This window comes from Zalophus californianus, chromosome 3, assembly GCF_009762305.2.
Source record: "Zalophus californianus isolate mZalCal1 chromosome 3, mZalCal1.pri.v2, whole genome shotgun sequence".
NCBI lineage: Eukaryota > Metazoa > Chordata > Mammalia > Carnivora > Otariidae > Zalophus > Zalophus californianus.
Genome location: NC_045597.1, coordinates 56,586,728 through 56,609,080, shown reverse-complemented (window position 1 = coordinate 56,609,080; position 22,353 = coordinate 56,586,728). Strand labels below are relative to the sequence as shown.

General features: G+C 45.4%; 1 protein-coding gene across 6 annotated transcripts in view; it reads right to left on the bottom strand.

Annotated features, from left to right (window-relative positions):
• The window catches only part of LRCH1 (leucine rich repeats and calponin homology domain containing 1), a 199,518-nt gene extending 177,983 nt beyond the window's left edge, over positions 1–21,535 (bottom strand). Inside the window, exon 1 of one of the 6 annotated variants that reach the window (XM_027588833.2) lies at positions 20,745–21,535. In XM_027588833.2, coding sequence (XP_027444634.2) covers positions 20,745–21,060 — 316 coding nt within the window. In that variant the 5' untranslated portion in view covers positions 21,061–21,535. The remainder of the gene's footprint in view (positions 1–20,744) is intronic. The other 5 variants (XM_027588829.2, XM_027588834.2, XM_027588830.2 and 2 more) reach the window with 5 other exon arrangements.
• Between the last annotated feature and the right edge of the window lie 818 nt (positions 21,536–22,353).

The following is a 22,353-nucleotide window of genomic DNA, read 5'->3' as shown; positions in this document are numbered from 1 at the left end:
TTCCAAGAGATACCACATGGGCCTGTGGTTATAAGGGATGGAATACAGACTCAGGTTTTTATTTCAGCCTAAGGCAGAGACTCCATCTCTGGAAACCAGAAGCCAAGCTGACGGGGGTTCCCTTTACTGCCTCCACCCTGCTGCATCCAGAATGGCTCTGCCCCAGGGCAGAACGGAGGAGACACCCATAGCTCCTGGTCTCTGACCAACTTGTAAATGTAAGCAGCCTGGAAGGTGGGTAGAGCTCCTCAGAAGTGGAACCGCCACCTGAAATCAGCCCAAGACATGATTTCCTTCTTTTCTTTTTCCTTCCTTGCTTTCTTGCTCTTTCTTCTCTCTGGCTGATGCCTTCCTAGCTGCCAGGAAACAGCTCACTGGTGATAAAGAAACTGCTGGCAACTGCACTTTGCAATAAAGACCTCAATACCTTCTCTTACTCATTTTACAATCAAGCTGGTTGCTGTACTGCCACCGATCAGAATTCATTCATCCCATTCATTCATTCTTTCAACATTATTGGGCATTCTGGTAGGCAGAATTTTAAGATGGCCCCCAAGATATCTGTCCCCGTTGTCTATACCCTGTAGAAGCCTCTCCCCTTGAACGTGAGTGCAACCCGTAAATACGATGGCATATCATCACTCCAATAACTATGATACCTAACACGGCAAAAGTATTTCAAGAGTAATTAAGAGTAATTAAGTTCCCCGATCGGTTGACGTGAGTTCTTAAACAGAGAGATGATCTCAAGTGGGCCTGACTTAATCAGGCAATGCTTTTAATTTTTTTTAATATTTTATTTACTTATTCATGAGAAACAGAGAGAGAGAAAGGCAGAGGGAGAAGCAGGCTCCCTGCAGAGCAAGGAGCCTGATGCGGGACTCGATTTCAGGACCAGGATCACGACCTGGGCCGAAGGCAGATGCTAAAACAACGGAGCCACCCAGGTGCCCCAGGTGATGCTTTTTAAAGAGGGACTGGAACTGGGACCCTCTTTCAAAGAAAAAAAAAGCCACCATGAGTTCTATGAGTTCTACAACCACAAGAAACTGAATTCTGGCAATAATCTCATGAACTTGGAAGAGGACTCAGCCTCAGATAAGAGCAGCTCTAGCCAACACCTTGATTAAAGTCTTATGAGACCCTAATCAGAGGACCTAGCTAAGCTGTGCCCTTACTCCTGGCCCAGGGAAACTGTGAGATAATAAATGTTACGATGTTTTAAGTAGCTACATTTTTTTTGTGGCAGTTTCTTACGAAGCAATGGCAAACTAACACAAATGCCGATGTGAGCCTTATGCTGAGGACAGAGAAATAAAGAACACAATACAATGAGGTACATATAATAAAGGGTAAGTAGAAAATTCCATGGGACCATGAGGAAGCCTCTAATTCTGGCTCGGGGGGGGTGTTGAGAACATCCAAAGAAAAGCAGCATGCTCCCCAATTTTTCAAAGGGCACCAAAGTTGACCACATTTAAAACTCAGAGCTTTCATCAACAAGGGCATTGTGACCATGTCGTGACAGCCCTCCTGGGTCTCAAAATATACACTAATAATCAGCATAAAGAATGCAATTATTTCTGTTGAGTCCAGCAGCAACTGACAACTTCGGCCAGGACTCGAGAGGTTATCAGAAGGAAAGGAACTTAAATTGTCCCACTCAGGAATCTTTACACTGACAGAACCTGAATCCTACAGGAAAAAAAAAAAAAAAAGAAAGAAAGAGAAGGAAAGGGAAGAACATTCTCATTTAGGGCCGGCATAAAGTGCACCATGACTCAAACATGCTGCAGTGCGTGAGAACCTCACTAACAGTGCTTTCCAGGTTCTTGTTTCTCTGACTTAGGGAGATGTTACATGAACACAAAGGTCCATGACAAATGTCTAATCCAGATGGCTTTCCCCTGGTCACCAGCATGCCTCAAGGCTGCCACTTTCTCTGGCCCTAATCAGCATGTGCTTAAGGAATGCCGGCTAATTCCAATGTTTGTCCAGGCAGAACACAGGAGACAGATCCACTGCCAAAAATAAAAATGCATTCCAAAGTCAAATATTAGTTACTTTCGGATGATGTACTGTTTTGTATCATCCCTACCAGGGCTTTCCTCCTTCACTCCTGTTCATCATGTTCATTCCCTCTTGATTTCCCAAAAGATCCTCCTTACTACTTTACCAGAGGCATGAGCTCCAGGGCTCAGAGGCCAGCTTCACTCTTTCATTTCAGCCACAAAGAGCTTCCTGGATGCATTTCATGAAAAACAGAGAGAGAAAGAACATATGATGTAATTAACATAAATCGAGCAAGTTTCTATATCATTCAATCCGGTTCAAATGGATCCTATCATTCAGTCTGAATTAAATGGCTCCCATGAGCGCCCATTGATCTCCCACTGTTTGCAAGGCACTGAACAGGGCTCACATTTAGTCCACCCAAGACTCTGAAAAACATGAGCCTTGTGCAAGGCTTTGAAAGAGACCAATGTGTCCCCATCTCTCAAACACACACACACACACACACACACACACACACACACACACACACACACACCTACCTTTTAGTTTTGTAGATTTATGTGATGGTGCCAAGTCTCCTTCAACTTAGAGAACCATCTGTGTGCAAAGCATAGGGAGGCCAAGCCCTCCAAACACAGTGCTAGCACCCTAACCATAAGGTCGAGTAATAGTGCTTTATTTAGATGGTGGTGCCCACACCTAACGGCCCTGTGAAGCTAAGCCATACAGTAGGCAACTTCGCCAAAGTCTGGAGTGCATAGCTGAGCTTAAACTTCCCCCTATAAGATCATTAATCTGCAGCAGAGAACACACTTCTTTGTGTTGGTGATGATGGGAGAAAGCAGCCTTCTAGCAGCTCTCAGCTCCCTACGGTCAGTCCAAGTCAGGACCCTATTGAGGATTTCCACCTCCTGAAAGAAGGTGGCTCTTGTCCATCAGGCATATTTGGATTTGATCTTTTCAGTAACTTCACCATCCACTGGCCAAAAAGAACCTGTTATTCTAACATTCAAGAATGTACTTGTAAATATTTAATGTAAATCTCATCCTAAGACTAAGCAGAGTCTTTATCATTCCTGCTGCCAAAAAGAATTTTGCTGGCTGAATTTACCCAAACAGACAAGGAAAAGATGAAGAAAAACCAATAAATATCCCACACACCAAAATGGAAAAAAAATTAATTCCAAGCAACCAAAAGGAAACAAGTGAGTGTGTATCATACCCAGTTTTAAGTTACTTGGTTGACTTTTTAAGATCTTTTAAATCGTTGACGTTTGTTCGCCTTTTTAGAAACCTTAGAACATGCACATAATGGTTTATATGTTTGAAGAGAAGAAACAGTTGAGATGGAAATGCTTTAAAAAGCAGGAAGGGGGACCCACAAATAACTATTTTAAGTCTGCGAACAGATGATGAAAAAAACGTGCGCCATTTATCAGTCAACCATACGGGGTCTGAAAATGCCACTATTCCCTGATCATGCCATCCAAAATAGTCTCCCCTCATTCTTTCCCTCATCATCTGCACTCACTCATCACCATTGGTCATGATATACCTCCAGTCCCCTCTCCACCAGGCTGATTGGCAGCTTCATGAAGGCAGATACCATGTTCATTCTATGACTATACACGAAGCATCCAGCATGGAGCCTGCCATTCACTCACTCAACCACTTTATTCATTTATTGAGCTCAAATATTTACTAAGATCCTACCATGGGCTAGATACCGTCCTGGGAATTAGGGGTACTAGTTACAAGAGAAAGAAAAAAACAAGGTCACTGTCAGCATTTGATGCTGGAGGGAGAGAATGACAACAAAGAAGCAAACAAAAAAGAGACAAGTAAAAATTATTGAGTGTTTCTCAGATGCCAGGCACTGCTCTACACTCTACATATTCAACTTCCAAAGGCCCTCTGAAATAGGTACTGGGCAGGGCTTTCCCAGCAACTTGCCCAAGGTCACCATGCCAGTAGGTGGAAAAGCAGGAACTCCAACTTTGAATGCCTTGAATGTGGTTCCAAGTCACTGTGCACACTGTTGTGTGATCTGTTGCCCACTTGATCACCTGATCTCCAAGCCCACTACTGAAACAGCTACCATAGTTTTAAACCTCTTGGAAGGTCACAGCAAAAACGGGAGGGAAGCCAGTGACAAAGACATGGTGATCTGAGCACTGTGGTATTTCACTCCAGGAAAGCTCCGTATCATGCACATTCTAAGAAGCTCGACAGCCCTGGAAGATGACATACCTGGCACATTTCGAGAAAACCCAGCGCACACAGCCAGCGCTTCTGTTACCCAGAGCACAAAAGGCCATGTGTGGAAGACAGAGTTGGTGTCCATCACTCCAGAATCTACACTCGAGTTTCTTCTGGCGCTCAGGCTAACACACACCACTGTGAATTCCACTTGACAACTGTTCTGTGGGCATGTAGCATACTCAATAGAAACACTCTGCTGATAGAAATGAAAGCGGAGGACGTATTACAAGATCCAGGAACTAGACCTGATACAGACCTATCTTCTCATCACACCGGGTTACCTGCACTAAGGGCAGAGACACATGAGGGGCATTGGGCACACTGAGAAGGTGTTGCTTTGATCAGTGAAATTCTAACTATTGTAACATATATTCAGAACTGAAAGGAGTTCCTTTTTTGTTGTTTGGGTTTGTTTCTTTGTTTTGTTTTTTAATAGTTAATTATTCTTCACAGTGAGCTCTGGGTGAATTTCAGCGGTCTACACATCCACCAAGGACAGGGCCCAGGGTAAGCACCTACAGCTTTTAATTCTGTCCCTGAGAAAGGCGGAGTGGGGAAGCAGGCTGATTGGGAGTAAGCTAACAATACAGCAACTTAAAAATGTGAACAGAAATCCTATCATCCTCTCCTATCTTTTAATTTTAGACATTCCTGCTCCACTACAGTACAAGTCAGGAAGGCAGAAAGTACATCTCCCAAGATAAATGTGGTTTATCTGTGGTTGCCATGCCATTCAAGAATCGATTCCACCTCATCTTCGTTCCTGTAGCATCTCTTTTAAAAATCTATCTTCTTTGTGGGTTCCACTGTCCCTACTGGAAGATGCCTTATCCGCTCATGCTTCTCTAACAGAATAAAGGGGACCTTTGTGTTTTTCAATCAACCTATAACTAATTGAAAAGTTTCACTAATATATAGCTGGGACTTGGAGAGAATAAAAAAAGAAATAAAAGGCCCTGGAGAGAAATAAGAGAAAGAAATATAGATGGAGTTTCTCACGCACAGAGTGGTGCGTCTCTAGGGGCAGAAAGACCTGGTTTAATTTTGATGTCTCCACTTAAAAGCTCTGTGACCTGGAGCAAATTATTTAAATTGAGCCTTGGTTTGGAGGCCATAAATCTAATTTTTAGCACCGGTGTAAAAATCATGTGAGGAAATGAGCCAACCTCCTCTACTCCATACCCTAGTAAAGGCACAGGAAAGGTCACTTTCCTTTCTTTTCCAGTATCTTCAAGGACTTTGAGAGGACTCAGTGAAGAGCGAGATGTGAACCCTCAAGTCAAATGGGATTTGAATCTCAGTTTCTCCACTTAGGACTTGGACATTTCTCTCTGAGCCTCGATTTTTCCCATTAGCCAAATAGGGAGAAAACATATACTTGCCTCCTAAAATTGTTTGGGGGTTAGTTGAAAAAAGCCACCTGAAGTGCACAGCACAACGCCGCACTCAATAAATAAGGCAGTTATCGTTCTTACTGTTATGACCTGGAAAGAAAAGACATAAAATTAAAGAATAATTGAGGGACAACTCGATCACTGAAACCACCTGTTTCAGACCCAAAGCCTGAAGTTCAGAAAAGATGGGAGGTGAATGGGGAGTGGGAGGCTGGGATGGGGGAACATCACAGAAGAGGCAGGAGTTGAGATTTGGGGATGACTGACAGGCACCTGGGGTACTGGAGTTTTGTGGGGTTTTTTATTGTTGTGTTTTCGGTTTTATTTTATCTGGCAAATGCAGAGAGGAAAGCAAAGGTATGATCAAAGGCGGAGGAGAGGCACTTAACCCAGAACATATGGGGACATTACAGGAAAAGGCAGCTGGAGCCCCAGGGGCCGTGAGGAGGGTGTGAGGAAAACCCAGTGGGATAAGCAGGGTGGCGCCAGTTCCCAGGGGCTCATCAGATCTGCCGGCAGGCGGGCAGCTGACTCTGGGTGGGCAGGCAGGAGAGAGCCACGGGAGGAGGCTGCGCAGGGGCCCTGCCGGGCACCGTTGTAATATGGGCAGTCTGGGACTGACATGCTGCCCGAGCTACAGGTTGCAGCCAGGGAAGAGCCAACATGGTCCACTTTCTCCGGGATAGGCAGTTCTTTCTAAATGACCATGTGCTTGGTGGGAAAGGCGAATGCTTTAGCGTCAGGCAACTAAGATCCAAACCCTGGCTCCTCCATTTCCCACGTGGGGAATCTCGGGTAAACTGCTTAACATCGAGGAGCCTCAGTATCTGTACTTGATGACATTTCAGGTACATGACACCTATCAGGCTGGCAAGAAGAATGGGATCCTGTCTGCACAGGGTCTGCTACCCAAGAGGTACACAAACAAATGCTCTTGAGCCTTTGGACTTCATTAGCCAACACCATCATCCCAGTGACCCTAGAAAATTCGACTCGGTGTCAGTTTTTACTACCAATAAAATAAGATGCTACTCATAATTAGACTTAGAATATTTTATTAGTATGACTATATAGACAGTTAACAAGCTGTTTCAAAATAAAGAAAATGAGGATCAAAGAATCTGTCCACTACAAGAGAAATATCAGTCTTCTAGCAGTAGGCATTGACTCAGCCATGAAGCCCCAATTATTCTGTGTTTTAAAACAGCTTGTCAATCAGGGATACACAGCGTGCAGAGAGCTAAAACACATACTGCAAATGGTCTACTTTTTAAGTTGAATAATGGGTCTACTTTACCAAGGTATAATTTATATACAAAACAGAAAATGCCCCCATTTTGAAGGGTAGAGTTTCGTGAGTGTTGACCAATGCACACACTGGGCAGTCAACATTACAGTCAAGACAAGTCCCGCTTACTGCGTGCTCTGCATGTCTATGTCACTATCACCGTCTAAATCATGCCTACGTTCTGTATGGACTCCTTTCCATGCTGCGTTTCAAAATTTTAGAATGAGTACTGCGTTGTGCCCACGAAAACGAACAACAAATGCCAAACACCTTCTTGTGAGGGTTTAGAAACCAGCCAAGTGCTGCCCTTTCTTCAAAGGACAGCAGTCTGGGCGGTAGACAGAGATGGCCAGGATAAGCTCTTCTGATTCCAGACCTGATCCCACACTTACTGGCTGGGGGGGGCAGGGTGACATGCAAGTCACTTCGTGTGTCTCCATTTCAGTTTATTCTTAAAAGATAGTGTCTATGGTCCCACATGAGTGGAACGACCATAGGATTTATCATCCAAATCAGGAGCTGCTATCCTTCATTAAGCCAGGGCAAGAGGCATAAACCAGACTGGACTCAGCATGATGCTACTTATGATCATCTTATAAGAGCACGTCTTGTGATGTCCACAGTGACCAAATGTTCTCTTTCAAAACCAAAAGAGGGTGGCATTTCACAAAGTGATACGTTTGAAAGCTGAGGTCTTTCATCCAAAACTGATGGGGCTCATCACCCCAATCTACCATGCGCTGTCAAGAGAGTACAAATAAGGCTTCCTCGTTGCCAGAGGACAGCAGGGGTCTGAGACACGGACACACCAGAGAGCACAGGGCACACACTGAAAGGAGGAAACCACTTTAGAGAGACCCAAGCTGCCTGATTATGCGAGCACTTAGCTGGGTTCTCCTATCTTTGTCACTCACTCTCTAAGGGGCAGGCATTAGGGGCTCTATCAGGACACATTACCCCAGAACTCCCACTGTGCAAATTTCCTATGGAGATACCAAGTCTTCATTAACATATCAAGGACATTGGGGGTGGAAGGGGAGCAGAAACAAGTCTTTACAGCCTCCAGCTGAATTTCACAAAATAGATCAGACTTAGCACATTAGCACTCTTAAAGTTACAGCACAGAACCCTTTAAAGGACTGCACAGATTCAAGAAAGCATGACTTGTAAATATCTGAACAAACCACAGCTAGAGTTTATTGCAAGACTATAACCACGGGAATGACTGGTAGAACTAAAATTAACTTTGATTTATCCAGGCTTTCTAAAGACCAGAAAAAAACATAATTGCCTAAAATTGCATGCAGAGATTATCATCCACACCTCCAAGGGAACTGCACAAAGAGGTATCTATTTGCCTTCAATTGCACAATCAGATTCCTTTGAATTGGATCAATTTGCATCAACACAAAAAATTTTGGTTATTTAACCGTAAGCCGTGCTGCCATTGTAGCCAAAATGGGCTGCTGTTTGATCTCATTTATAAGATGGTAAGAGCAATGAATTAATGTAGTGAAGGATCTGTATGATGAAATAAAATGCATTTTTAGAAATCAAATTGGTGATTATTACTTAATAAAACAACTTTAAGAATATAAACACTTCTATTACAAAGAGAATACTCTAGAAAACAAACAATTGATTACTCACCCAATGGGTCTTCATTCATTTCTCATAGGGAATAAAATCTAGTACAGTTAAAATGGATTGTTCAACTAGGTTACATATTATAAAGTCTTTTACAATAAAAGACTATAAAGTTTTTTATGCATAAAGTAGTTTTATTAAATTCTTTAAAGTAGTTTAAATAAGTTTTCAAGGTTTATAATGCATACAAAATGTATGTAAATATATATTTATGTAAAATACATGTAAAAATAGCACAAAGCACAGAGTAAATGGAACTGAACTGAATATTCTGAATATATGACATATTCTTATGTTTTACATGAAGTGATATAACATTAATTCAAAGAAGATTGTGATAAATTAGGGATATATAGGGTAAGCCCTAGAGCTACCTAATGCAAAAACTGCATACGAGAAAACTAAAAACCCTAATGTATATTTATGTTTCTAAACAACGGACACCTCAGAGAATGCTTGCTTGAAAATGCAGTTCTCAGAAATGGAGCCGATAGCTGGGCATTACAAACAGCTGAGGATCAGAACTTGCCACACATGTACCTGCATTGCTGGCACCCACTTTCAGGTTAGTGGGAGAAAGAAATTAGTCCAGGGGCGCCTGGGTGGCTCAGTCGGTTAAGCGTCTGCCTTCAGCTCAGGTCATGATCCCGGGGTCCTGGGATCAAGTCCCACATCGGGCTCCCTGCTCAGTAGGGAGTCTGCTTCTCTCTCTGCACCGCCCCTCCCCTCCCCCTGCTCGTGCTCTCTCTCTCTCTCTCTCTCTCTCTCACACACACACACACACACACACACGCTCCCTCTCAAATAAATAAATAAAATCTTTAAAAAAAAAAAAGAAAGAAAGAAATTAGTCCAGAATCTGACTCCAATTCAAGGATCTACTCTTCACTCTGAGTCACCCCACGGACTGCCTGTCAAATACGACAGATCCCCTCCTCTGGCCTGCTCCTCCAGCTCTAGATATTCAGTGACACCATAATAGAGCCTGGCAAGAGACTCCAGCACTTTCCACAGGGGCTGACACCAGTTCTGGCTCTGTCTTTACTGGATCTACAAACCTACTAAGATTGCCTCGCTGATGTGTTCCCTTCTCCGCAACAAGGACCCTACCTACCTTGCAAGGCAGGCATGAGGACTGAAGAAATATTCTGAAGGAACCTGGACCCAGATGACATGCCCCTTTCAGTTCCATTAGCAGAAACTTCAGCGTGATACTGAACCTACCACAAGGCTTTTAAAGAATTAACTCCTGAATAAAGTTCAAAATAAATCCGGATGCCAGGAAAACAGTGAGAAAAGAATAGATACATTTAAGTCTATATATTTATTCTTAAAGCTTTGCCTCCTCAAAGACATTTTCTCACATCTTACAGAATTATTTGCTCTACATCCTCAGAGCAGTTGCCAAAATGTAAAACGAGTCACAAATTGTTTTTTGCCAAGAGCATAAAAAGGTGATCTATTTATTTATTTTAATCTATAAGGCTTTTATTTATTTTTCTAGAAAGCTTTTATTTATTTTATTTTTTAATTTTTTTAGCAGGGGGAGGGGCAGAGGAAGGGAGAGAATCTTAAGCAGGCTCCACACCCAGCACAGAGCCTCACTCGGGTCTCAATCTCACAGCCCTGAGACTACAACCAGAGCCGAAATCAAGAGTTGGACGCTTAACCACCTGAGCCACCCAGGCGCCCCTTTTTAGAGAGCTTTTAAATCAGGGGCAGGACTCTTGCACGGGACAAAGAGCCACAAGGCAGGCCCTCCTCTGAGGCCTCACCCCCAACCAACTTCCTACCCTTCTAATCCTGAGGCCAAAAATAAGCCTTGGACCCTAGACTCTTGGCCTCAATACATAGTGTGGCACCGGAATATGGTCCCCCATCCTTTGCTGGGAGAATCCCAAACTCATTCTTCTCATCAGGCTTGTCCCCCTCAGGATTTCTCCATCCTGGTAAAATCAAAACCAGACCTAAGAATGCTGTTATATTAAAGACTGAATGGAAATCACATAAAAGCTCAGAAGACCTGGTCCTGGCTCAACCACCCACTAGCAACATAACTCAAGGAAAACCCATTTCACCATCTAGTCTGGGTTTCCTCACATGTAATCCAGCTCTGAATATTTAGAGCTGGAATAATAAGTACTACCTACTCTATCATCTTCCAAAGACTGTCAAAGAGTTTCAGTAATGCTTACACACACTGGAAGCATGTATACTCAAGCTTTCTAGGGATTAAAATCATTTTAAAATGTCACAAAATTTCCAGGAATTTAGGGGTTTTTTTGGTGCTTTATAAAATTGAATCCGTTTTCTAAAGATAATGGAGTATAATAATGATGGCAAAGGTCAATGCCAGGCATTGAACTAAACACTTTACACATATATTCATTTACTTACTCCTCACAATAATCCTATGATTATTATCCCCCATTTTATGCTGGGGGCACTGAGGCACAGGGAGTTTAAGCACTCCCCACATCCTGGTGGAGCCAGGACTAAGACCCAGCCACAGTGCACTCATAGCCCCCATGCTAATAATATGCCAACAATTTCCAATGATTATTTTTACTGAAGAAAACTATGACATAACCCCAGGGGAGCCCACGAGGGCCAATGACATCTACTGATGACTCACTCTGTGCCAGACCCACTGCTCTGGGTCCTGCACCTCCCTCAGGAATCCTCACAGCCCTGAGAGGTAAAGAGTATTTTCACTTCGGGCGCCTGGGTGGCTCAGATGGTTAAGCGTCTGCCTTCGGCTCAGGTCATGATCCCAGGGTCCTGGGATCGAGTCCCACATCGGGCTCCCTGCTCCTTGGGAGCCTGCTTCTCCCTCTGCTTCTCTCTCTCTCTCTCTCCCCTCCTCTGTCTCTCATGAATAAATAAATAAAATCTTTAAAAAAAAAAAAAAGAGTATTTTCACTTCTCACAAATTACAAACCTGAAGCTCCATGAGATTCAGGAACTTGCTTCAAATTCTAAAGTTAATAAATTGAGGAAATAATATATAAAAAATAAAAAAAAATACATGGAGAAGGGTTTGAATCCCTGCCCGTCTCCCTCAGACAACATCTGCTGGGCCAGCCCCTCCTCGGCCGAGAGGCCTCGAGGAGTCCCAGGGCCGACCCTCTGACTTATGCCAACCCTTGTCCCCACACCAGTGGGAAGGGACACCCACGGACTGAGGGACCTGGAGGAGGGTAGAGAAACCTTCTGACATTCGGTCAGAAAGGATGAAGGGGAGAGAGTTGTCCCCACGAGGCGGGAGCTTTGTTCACAGCCTGATGCCAAGATCTCCAGATTCAGAATTTCATGTTACAACTAACGCTGCATTTTTCCAAAGAAACAATAAGAAACCACCATTAATATGGAGGCCCACCTCTGCCAGGGTTAAATAGAGGGTTGGCGAGAGAACCAAACCACCACTTACTGCTTTATTTCCACAGGAGTGCCAAGAAAAACACTGAAAATGAAAGACCATTGTGGGCCTCCAGTTTGTGGACCAGGGACTGCCCCACACACCCGCCTTTCAGTATTTGGAATCCAGTTCACCCGGGGCCCATGCATGCCCCCCAGACCACATGCAGTAAAATCCTGAACTAACATGTTTCATCTATAACCACTATTAATTTTATATCTTATTCTCCCTAGCTTTAAACCATATGCTATTAGAGTTTTCACAGTATTTTTTGTTCTTTTAGGGACCATCCATGCGGCTGGTCTGGAAGAATTTGACCTGAGAACTCTATGGAAGGAAGGAGGTCTTTCATCCAGGCCAGGGTAGCCTCCGGGTTCCACAGAAACAGCCCTTTGGTGTGAGGCTGTGAGACTCTGCCTTGTCTCAGGAGCCTACCCACCGCCCTGCTGTGTGACGTTGGTCAAGTGGCTTAAGCTGTCTGGGAGAGATGTGAACCGATCCTTTCTAGATATCTAAACTCCCTCTTCAAGCCACAGTAGTCAAGAAAGGCATTTCAGAAGCAGATGAACTTGAACCAGATGCGGGAGGTTGGGTGGGATCCTGGTAACAGCTAGAAGAGACAGGGGTTAGCAAGTTCCTCCCATGGCTAAAACAGAACACTCGGCAAGAATCAAATAAGGCGATACATATACTACCTAGATTTAATACATAGATTTACATATAAAGCACGAGGAGCAATACTTGGCCCAGAGAAAGCACTTGATAGTGTCCTGGTGTCATTTTATAATCATTGTCTTCACAATAACCCCACTGAGCACCTATCATTCGCACTCTGCAGGGGTGCTCAGGGTCTCAGTTATCTGGTCAGATCCAAGATGATGGATTAAAAGTACAGAGACTCAGAGTAGGCCGCGAGTGGGAAAGAGCAGATGCAACAGTCACCCTGATGGAGACCTCACACTATTTGCGAGAGGCACGGAGGGCGCATGTAAAAATAAAGAAAACCCTGTCTGGCCAGACCTTCCAGGACAGTATAGGCAGAAACCGCCTAAACATGGGAAAAGTACCAAAGGAGGAAAGTAATCATTAACCAAAAATGCCATAAGGAACTACTGCAAAGGTGCCTTGAGGGCATGCATGATTCAGGGCTCAGATCCACATGGAGGGCTGGCGGGGAGGCTGTGCATTTTAAGTTAGCCTGGGGACTGGACGAAATCAGAGTGGGAGAGAAGTAGACTCCGACCAGGCAGGCAGAAGGGGGAAGTGAGGGAAATGACCTGGAAAAGCGAAATGAAGGCAATGTAGAGGAAAGCCAAGTCAGAGAGCCTGCAGCTGACGCCCTTCTCTGAACGTGTCACTGTTGCCTGCAGAGATAACAAGAGTCGAATCAGAGCTACGCTGACGGAACCAGGTCAGACATACTGATGCTCCTCCTAACACTGGATGGCATCAACATCAAACACAGGAAAGAATACTGGAGGAATACGTTGTGTAGCAAAACGCTGGGTTTTGCACTGCAGGGGTCAGCTGTCAAAAGCAAGGCCATGGAAGAAACCAGAGGATTAAAAAAAATTAAGATGGGGTCTCTTTCTGCCCATTCGGGGACAACAGAGAAGAGGAAATTCAACACTCACTGAGCTGGGGGTCTCATGGCCCTATTAATCTCTCAAGGTCTTAGGGCCCCCTCCAGCAAAAAGACGGAGGAAACACAGCTAAAGGAAGAAAAGCCAACATCAAAGAAGATTCCAAACCCCTAGAGCCTGATGCTGGTGACAAAAATGTCCTGGAAGAGTTCTGAGAACCGTAAACCAACAGCATATTAACAGCGGAGCAATAATTTCTCATCATGCAAGAACATACAACATTTCTGTCGTGGAAATCAAACATTGTTCTTCTGTAATTGTTCCCCCCCCCCCAACCTATATCCTCCTTTGTGGCTGGTAAAGGTGGATAGGGTTGGAAAAACTATGAACACAGGCAGCAACCTGATGATAAAGGCATTTTCCCTATTGCTTTGCTGGAGTAAACAGGAGAAGCCAAATTCTCACAGTTCGTCAACTTTCTGTTCATGTAAACCATCTCACTTTATTTTCGAATTACTTAGTGGGAACAGATGGTTTCCAAATGCAAGACTTCTTACTGCAGTAGATGGAAGTAATACTACTGAGCTCTTCAATTAAGATGAAGAAAACACAGGCGTGCTTCAAGCTTGTCTCCATGGATAGACCTAGTTTCCCTAAACTAAGGCTTACCTGGAATTCTGACCTTTTTTTTTTTTCTTTCAGTTAAACGATCCACATAATATAGGGGGAAAAAAAACCTATCTGAAATACAGTAACTGCAAATGCTGGAATTAATTTTCACAAAACAGCAGCAACAAAAATCAGGAGTATCAGTAACAGGAGCTTCTAGGCTTCCTATAGGTTGCATATAAATAAAGGCATCAAATATGTAAATATAGTTGGGTTTTGTGCTTTATATCCTTAAACCTTTTATGATAGATTATAGTATTATAATTTGAAATAGTCACTGCAATTAACACCAAATTATCTTAATCCCAACAACTGACTCATTCACTGAAAGAGTTCACAGATTGGTGGCCTTACCAAATCTAAGCCCAGGGCAGTTTCCCCTGATGTTTCTCTAAGGCAGAGCCCTAATTTTCCAAAGAACTAAGCCAAATCTGGAAAGTAGTGTCACAAACAGGTTTTTGTGAGGTTTAGACAAGAGTTCAAGTTACGTGGCCTGACGGATGAACCCACAGCCACCTTAAGTAGAGTTAATAGCATTTCTATCATTTAAATTACCAAGTCTCCGGAAAAACATAATCTGTACAGTACCTGGGGGTAACTCGAGAGAGACTGAGAGAGTAAATGCTGCTCCTCTAAACACAAAACATCTATCAGCTATCTATCATCTAACTATCCACCCATCTATAATTTTATGTATGTTTCTCTATTTTGCATATTTTGTACTTATAAATAGTTATATGGATAGATAGAAAGGGAAAAATAGAAAAGTACACACAGAGAGGAAAAACTTATGTTTAAAAACAAGCAATGATGAAGTCAAGTAACAGGATAGAAAAAGTCTTCCTACACATCAGAAGAACAAGAATAAAAGGAAATTGACCCGTGAATTGATCAAGGTTAACACAGACTTCAAAAGGTATCTACCCTTTAAATGCTTGCCACCAAAGAGTTACTAAACCACAGCGTGAAAAATCAAAAAAAAATTTTTTAGTCAATAACTTAAAAAATTTTAAATGGTGGGGTATGCCAAATTTTGGCTTAATGACCTACACTCACCAAAAATCAAATAAGATGTCACAGTGACTGACAAGCGATCCAGTAGAATCTTTTCAATGATGAAGGTCAAACCCTGGGCTGTTTCTTTATAAACCGGCACAGGCCAAAAATTCCCAGAGGTTTTGTGACCTATAATTGCATGCTATTATTCTAGAAACTTGATTAGTGTGCTCCTACCTCTTCAATGAAGAGTGGCCTATAATGCAAGCACTGAGAATAGCAGTGTGTTTGTGGAGACGGTTTCTGCCATACACAGATACATACATAGAAGAGCGCATCTGGACAGGATCCCGAGCCACCACATATTGAGTGGCAATATTGAGTTTTCGATGTTCTAAAAGCTTTCACCATTAGAAGTCCTCTACACCTTAACAAGGAAGGAATTGATCAACAGAAGAAAAAATAATAATAGGAAGGAAAAGCTGTGACTGATCATTTATGAGTGGAAAAGCACTGAAGATACATGTCACAAATGTAGACATTTCTATGATAGTGATGGCCACAATAAATGATAGGTACGGCAATAACGAATAAATTTAATTCAATAGCAGAAAAATAATCTGAAACTAAATATCACTATAAAAGAACATAAGTTTTAAGAAGCCACATGATTTCAGAAGTTTCATCACATTTGTAATGAAAACTCTCGGTGGCCAAATTTATGGAACAGAACGTGTATTTGAGAACACACAGATTACTTTATCAAGTCCTGTATGAATTCTGATGACAAAAGAGTGCTAATATCCTAAGGATTCAGTCGCTATAGGATGGGAGTGGAGTGGGGGAAGTCAGCATTCAGCAGATAGGCCTGCCCACAAATCTCCAAGAAGATTCTTTGAATCTGTATAGACATTTGAGAGAGGTAGCTCAGACAGACTAGGGTGTTAGTCCCATAGGCTGACAAATCCCAGGCCTCAGCCATCTCCAGGGTCCTCAAATAAAAGGTCCTAAGAGCCTCGCTCTCTGTGACCTCATTACATGGTGATAGTGGGTAGGGAGAATATGACCAGAGGCACAGGCTTAAATGCCTCTTTCTGTTTTAGTCACAGATCTCAGGCCATCAGGTTCTCACTCCACATCTCAGAAATATCTTTCTGACCACAGAATGTCCACGGGCACTTCTATCTAAAACTAATCCATCCTATAAAATCTGACCCAAACCATGCCTATGCTATGAAAGTCGTTCCTAACCAGCTTCACTGAAAAGACCTTTTCTTCTGAATTTCACAGACAGTGTCTGTCTATGTGATTCAGCATCTCACCTTGACCTGCTTTGAGGCTCCTGGGACTTCCTGAACTATTACTTACCTTCTCATGCATTCCTATCTTATCTTCACCTTGCAATCTCCTATACATTCCACACAGGCACATACGGGACCACCGTGAGCATTTTTTTATGCCAGACTTCTATATTCCTGCTTGGGTAGGCTCTTCATTTCCCGTACAGTCTTTCCTGCTTCCAACCACCTCAAAAAGATACTATCATGATACACTCCACCCTCCCCTTTTTTTTTTTTTTAAGATTTTATTTATTTATTTGAGAGAAAGAGAGAGCGAGAGAACAAGCAGGGGGAGGAGTAGAGGGAGAAGCAGGCTCCCCGCTGAGCAGGGAGCCCGATGCGGGGCTCCATCCCAGGACCCCCCGGGATCATGACCTGAGCCGAAGGCACTTAACGACTGAGCCACCCAGGCTCCCCTCCACCCTCTCCTTAATGGGACCAGTTCTCACCAACTGTCTGCGCATCAAGTCCAAGGGCTTCCTTTTTATTTTCTAGCCCCTCCTGCAATCAATCTGAGACGGACACTTTCTTTTCTTACTCCTCTTTTCGATTTGCTTTTTCTCAGTCATATTCCACACCATCTTGAACTTCTTCATCACAAAATGACACACTTAATAAATCAGCACTAGAAAAAAAAACGTTTGCTTTCCTGATGCACATGTGTACTTCTTTTTATCAGGCCCAATTTTATGCTTCAGTTTCTATGTCTTACTAGTCATCCTTTGTGCTCTTGTTGTTACAAGCTACCTCAAGTCACCTTAAATCAAGGCAGCATGTGTCTTTCTGAAACAAGGGATTATATTTATACTGTAAATCTTCCAACTCATTCTGCAAAATCAATTTCCTCCTTTCTCTCCCCATCCCCCTCCAAACAGAATGGAAACTCCATATGAAGAGATACAGGGATTCTCTGATGGTCCCTGGAGCCTAAAATAGTGCCTGGCACTTAGCAGGGCTTGGCAGGTTCTTGTGGAATGAATGTTGGCTGAATGAACCGTCCAACAGCCTCCCAGATTCTGCTCCTCTCCACCTCTTCTCTGCTTCACAGGAAAATGGTCAAGAACATAAAAGCCAAAGTGAAACTGTCAGGGTCTAGTCACTGGCTCACCATCTAAGTAAGGGTATGATCTTGAGCATATTACCTGACTTCTCTCAATTGCAATCTCTCCCCAACCATCAGTGAGGATATGAATAGGCTTCCAGTGAGGACTGAGCGGGATAATGCAGATAAAGTCCTTGGCACACTGCAAAGTGCAAACACCAAGAGCTAATCGTGGTTTTTTTTGTTCATGCTTCTCCCATTCAGTGTCACCTGTGTCACCACACCTGCATAAGTCAGCCTTTCTATCCGAAACTTCTCAACCTGAAAAAAGACTGGACCCTGACAACAAGATTATTTCGACTCAAATATGAGCAAATCAAAAGGCTCTGAGCCTATCTGAGGCACTTTGAGTGAGGGCTTGCGAGTATTTTTTTCCTGTGAAAAATATGGATGCACTTTAGTGACAGAGTTTAGACATCTACTGAGCGGCCCCCGGCCTCTATGTTTCTGCATTCACATCCCAGTTTTCCACTCTGTTCAGATAGGTTACATTGCCCAAGAGTGCAGGTCTGCATCTGGCTGCTAGGGAATAAACCAAATGGCCTGTGTTATACAACTGAACAGTAAGAAAAAGCTTTCTATGTCACTCTTCATTTTACAAAATTTATGAAAAAGTACACTTTACATCTTAGGTCTTTAAGAATCTTCATGTGCCATTCTGATTTTAAGAGCTTTTCTGTAAACTAAATATTAACCAGGAGAAACCACTATCTTTATTGTATGTCATATTCCTCATACTCTCCACTTGGCTGGAACTTCATATGCAGTAAATGTCAACACTGTGCAAACTGGGGGTGATTTAACTCTTGCTTTATTTTGATTTTTGCTCCTCCAAATAAAGAACAGTGATCAGTAAATATTTCTTTAGAACAAAGGGCAGAATACATTTGCTTTACAGCCAGCTTTTGACCTGAGGCAAAGATGTTTTGCAGAAGCAACCCTTGAATACATAGGAGTACTCACATTTCACGAGAAATAGCTGGCTACACTGAACACACTTTATCCTTTCCAGGATGTCCTACATTTCTACAAACGCTGGTGACATTCCCTATCCCATAACTAATATTGCATTTTTTTTTGTTGGGAAATTCATGTTAAGATTCTGCGTTTTAACTAGTTAGAATTCTCTCAACATTAAATATGTGCAAGGAAGGGTCATAATTAAAAACTGGCAAAACTCACAGCCTATGTTCACCACAAGCAAGCAAGAGAGGAGAACAGGAATATTGTGGAGCATTTACCTCACATGGCAAGGTCTTAACTGAAAAAGGTGGTCCCTGCTTTTAAAAGCACAGGTTTCAAAGACATGCCAACACAGCAGACACATCAAGTTCACTCAAATTTGGGAATAAACGTCTGCATAACTGAAGTGACCAACAACTTTCGAACCCCCCTACTGACCGTACAAACACGTATCATTGGTTATGCCAGCTCTGTTTTCCCCAGTCATATCCAATCCTTCCATAATCCCTGGTATACTCTAAGGCAAAAGGGAAGTAGAACTTAACAACAGATTTTTTTTTTTAAGTTAATGATTCAGGCAATTCTTGGAATAACTTCCACTTGAGAAAATGTAACTAAGAGCTCCTATCGAGAGACTCCCCAGCTGCTGAGAGCTCAACTCTGGAAATTCCCTCCCTTTCGCCCATTCCTGACTATCCCTAATGCAAGTCACAAAGTTTAATGACCCTAAAGAGCCCTTTTTTGCCTCCAGCGCACTTGGAATTCTTTCTAAATACTCATTAAGACGCTCAAAGATGTTTACTGAATTGAAGTCGAAAACAAAAAGCACTGGAAACCTAGCTCCAAAAGCCTCGCTCCCTCGCCCAACCCCCTTTTTTCCCCCAGGAGAGGAAACTGGGAGATCTGCAGCTGAGAGTTGAGCCATCCAGTATCCAAGGGGTCTGACACTCAGCCCATGAGGTGATGACAGCCAGGAGGTCTGGGCAGTGGTTCCAAAATGGGGCACCCACTGCGCTGGGAAATGTTGGGCGCTTGCCAAGATACAAACCCTCCCCCCTGGGAGCTGAACCGGATGGTCGGAAACCAAGGCAGTTCTAAGGGATCCCAAGCCCCGAATCGAGTTCCACCACCCTCCTTCCTGTTTATAGATCCCGCTCCAGGAACTCCAACTACCAAAGAGAAAGCAGACGTCTCAGAAATATGTCAATACATGACATAACTTGAAAGAGCTGGCTGCTCATTGGCGCGAGTTACAACTTGTCGGGTTCACACAGGAAAACCGGCTCACTTTAATTACTTTTCTTTTAATATGCCATGCCGTCCCCTCCTGGGCCCCCACAAAGATCGGGTTACTGAGAACCAGGGAGCCTCGGCGGCAGGACCAAACCGTGTGGGCGGTTAGCGAAAGGCAAGGAACGCGGGAGCCAAGCCGACCGCCGGCGAAGTGGCTGCCCATTCGGATTGGCGACAACAGCAGCGACTCTTCCCTCGCACAGGCGCAGGAAGAGGAAGCCTGGCACCTCCTCGCAGTCGGCACCAAGTTGCCCGACCGCCCGGTGATGTCGCGAGGGGGCCTAGCGGCACCGCGCCGCTGCCCTCGGGTCGGCCCCGGGCGCGCCACCTTTGTCTCGGTTTCCCAGTCCGGACGGGCGACGCCTGTCGCGAACCGGGCTTGCCTTGGTCGGAAGCACCCACCCGGCGCTCGGCTTCCCGGCCTCTGCGCGGGGCCGGGGAAGCCCATGCGGCCGCCCCAAACCTCCCACTTCCACAGCGCGCCCGTGACTCTCCGCCTGGCCGCCACTTCCCTGGAGCGGCCGCCGCAGGGTGGGGAGCCGGAGACCCGCGTGCTCGCGGACGCCGCAGCCAGGCGCACCCCAGTTCTCTGGCCAGGCGGGGGCCACCTTGCCCTCCGCGGGGCCCGCCTCTCCCGTGCCCACGCGTGTTCCTTACTCTGGAGAGCACCGGCCAGAGGACCCCCAGCGAGGCCAGATCTGACGGGCCGCGGCGAGGGGAAGGCGCGACAGCCAGTCACCCACACCCACTGGCTCCCCTCGGCCCTTTCTCACCTGCCTGCACCGTGTCCGAGAGGTCGTGCCCTGGGGCCGCGGTCCTGGGAAATTCCTTCAATTTCCTGGCGCTGAGGTTCAACCCCCCGGAATTGGCCGCTTCCTCCAGCGCGCGCTCCAGCCCCCGGTTCAAGGGCAGGTTGAAGCCCCCGCTGCCGCCGCCGCCGCCGCCTCCCCCGACCCCGCTGCTGGCTCCGGTTCCTCCGTGGTGCTGATGGTGGTGGTGGTGGTGGTGGTGGGGATGGTGATGTGGGTGCAGAGTAACCACCGAGAGGGCAGGGACGAAAGGTTGGGGTTCGCTTCCCGGCGTCGCCATCTTCTCCCGGGCCCCCCCACCCCGCCCCGCCGCTCCTGCGGGGGGGGTCACAGCTTTCCCCCGGGAGGGGGAGACTGCAGCGCGGGCCGAGTCCCTACAGTGCCCCACCGGAAGATACTGGAAGAAGGGGAGGAGGGTGTGGCAGGCGCGCGGAATGGGGGGCAGGCGGGGAGGCGGCAGTGGCAGCTCGGTCTCGAAGGTTTCCTGTCCCCGGGAAGCTAAGGACTGCGGCGGCGGCGGCGGCGGCGGCGGCAGGCAGCGCGCATGTGTCTCCTCCCGCCCTTGCTCCCTCCTCTAGGCGGCTCTCCCCTCCTCCGCCGCGCCGCCTGCTCTCTCCTCCTCCTACCCCAAGCTGTCAGTCCAGCCCTTAGCCTTCCTCCGCTCGGAGCCCGGCCGGCCCCCCGCAGTTTCGCTGCGCTCCGCCCGGCAGTCGGGGGTACGTCAGGGGGCCGGGCCCCATTTCCGGGGTGATCTTCGTTTAGACGCCCAACGCCCCTGGGTTTCTTTTTGCTGCCCAGGGTATTGGGGGGGGGGGGGAACAAGAGGTTTTAGAGGGTCTGAGAAGACGCCAGCGAGGCAATAGGTGGGGTTTGAAACACAGTGAGATCATGAGGAGGTGAGAGGTTATCTCAATTCTGCGAACTATATTGGCTTTCTGACCCACAGCTCCCCAAGAGGCAGTTTCTCACCGTGGGGTCAGACCCCTGGCATTTGGGCGCCTACAATGCACCAGTGGTGGTCTAAGTAGTCTACATTAATTATCTCATTAATCCAGGGATCCAATGAGCGGAAAACCTGTTTCCCCAGAGTACAGAGGAAGTTAAAACAAAACAAAACAAAACAAAACAAAAAAACTTGTCTAAGGTCACCGGTGCAGTCTGAGGCGGAGCGGGATGCGAACTTGCAGCCCTCACACTGTAGGGTTGCCCTTCTTCCTGTGTAGTCCCTGGCTGGACCTCAGGGCGAAGAGACAAATAAGAGTAGGGCAGAAGGTATTCTGAGCGATGGGGGGAAACTACAAACACAGAAAGGAAGGACTTTCAAAATGAGGGTAGTTTTGATGGTGGACAGAATCCGCCGGCACATGAGGGAGAGGGGCTGGCTATGGCTGACTGAGCCCCGAAGTTGAGTGGTGCAGAGAGAAGTAAGAAAACCAGTGACCAAAACTAGCCAGTAACTCAGCATTTTGAGCCTACGCACAGGTACCGTCAAAGTGTCCTTGTGCCGCTTCTTCTTGCCCCCAAAGGACATGGGGACTGACGTGTAAGCAAATTCACGTTCTGCCCAGACGTG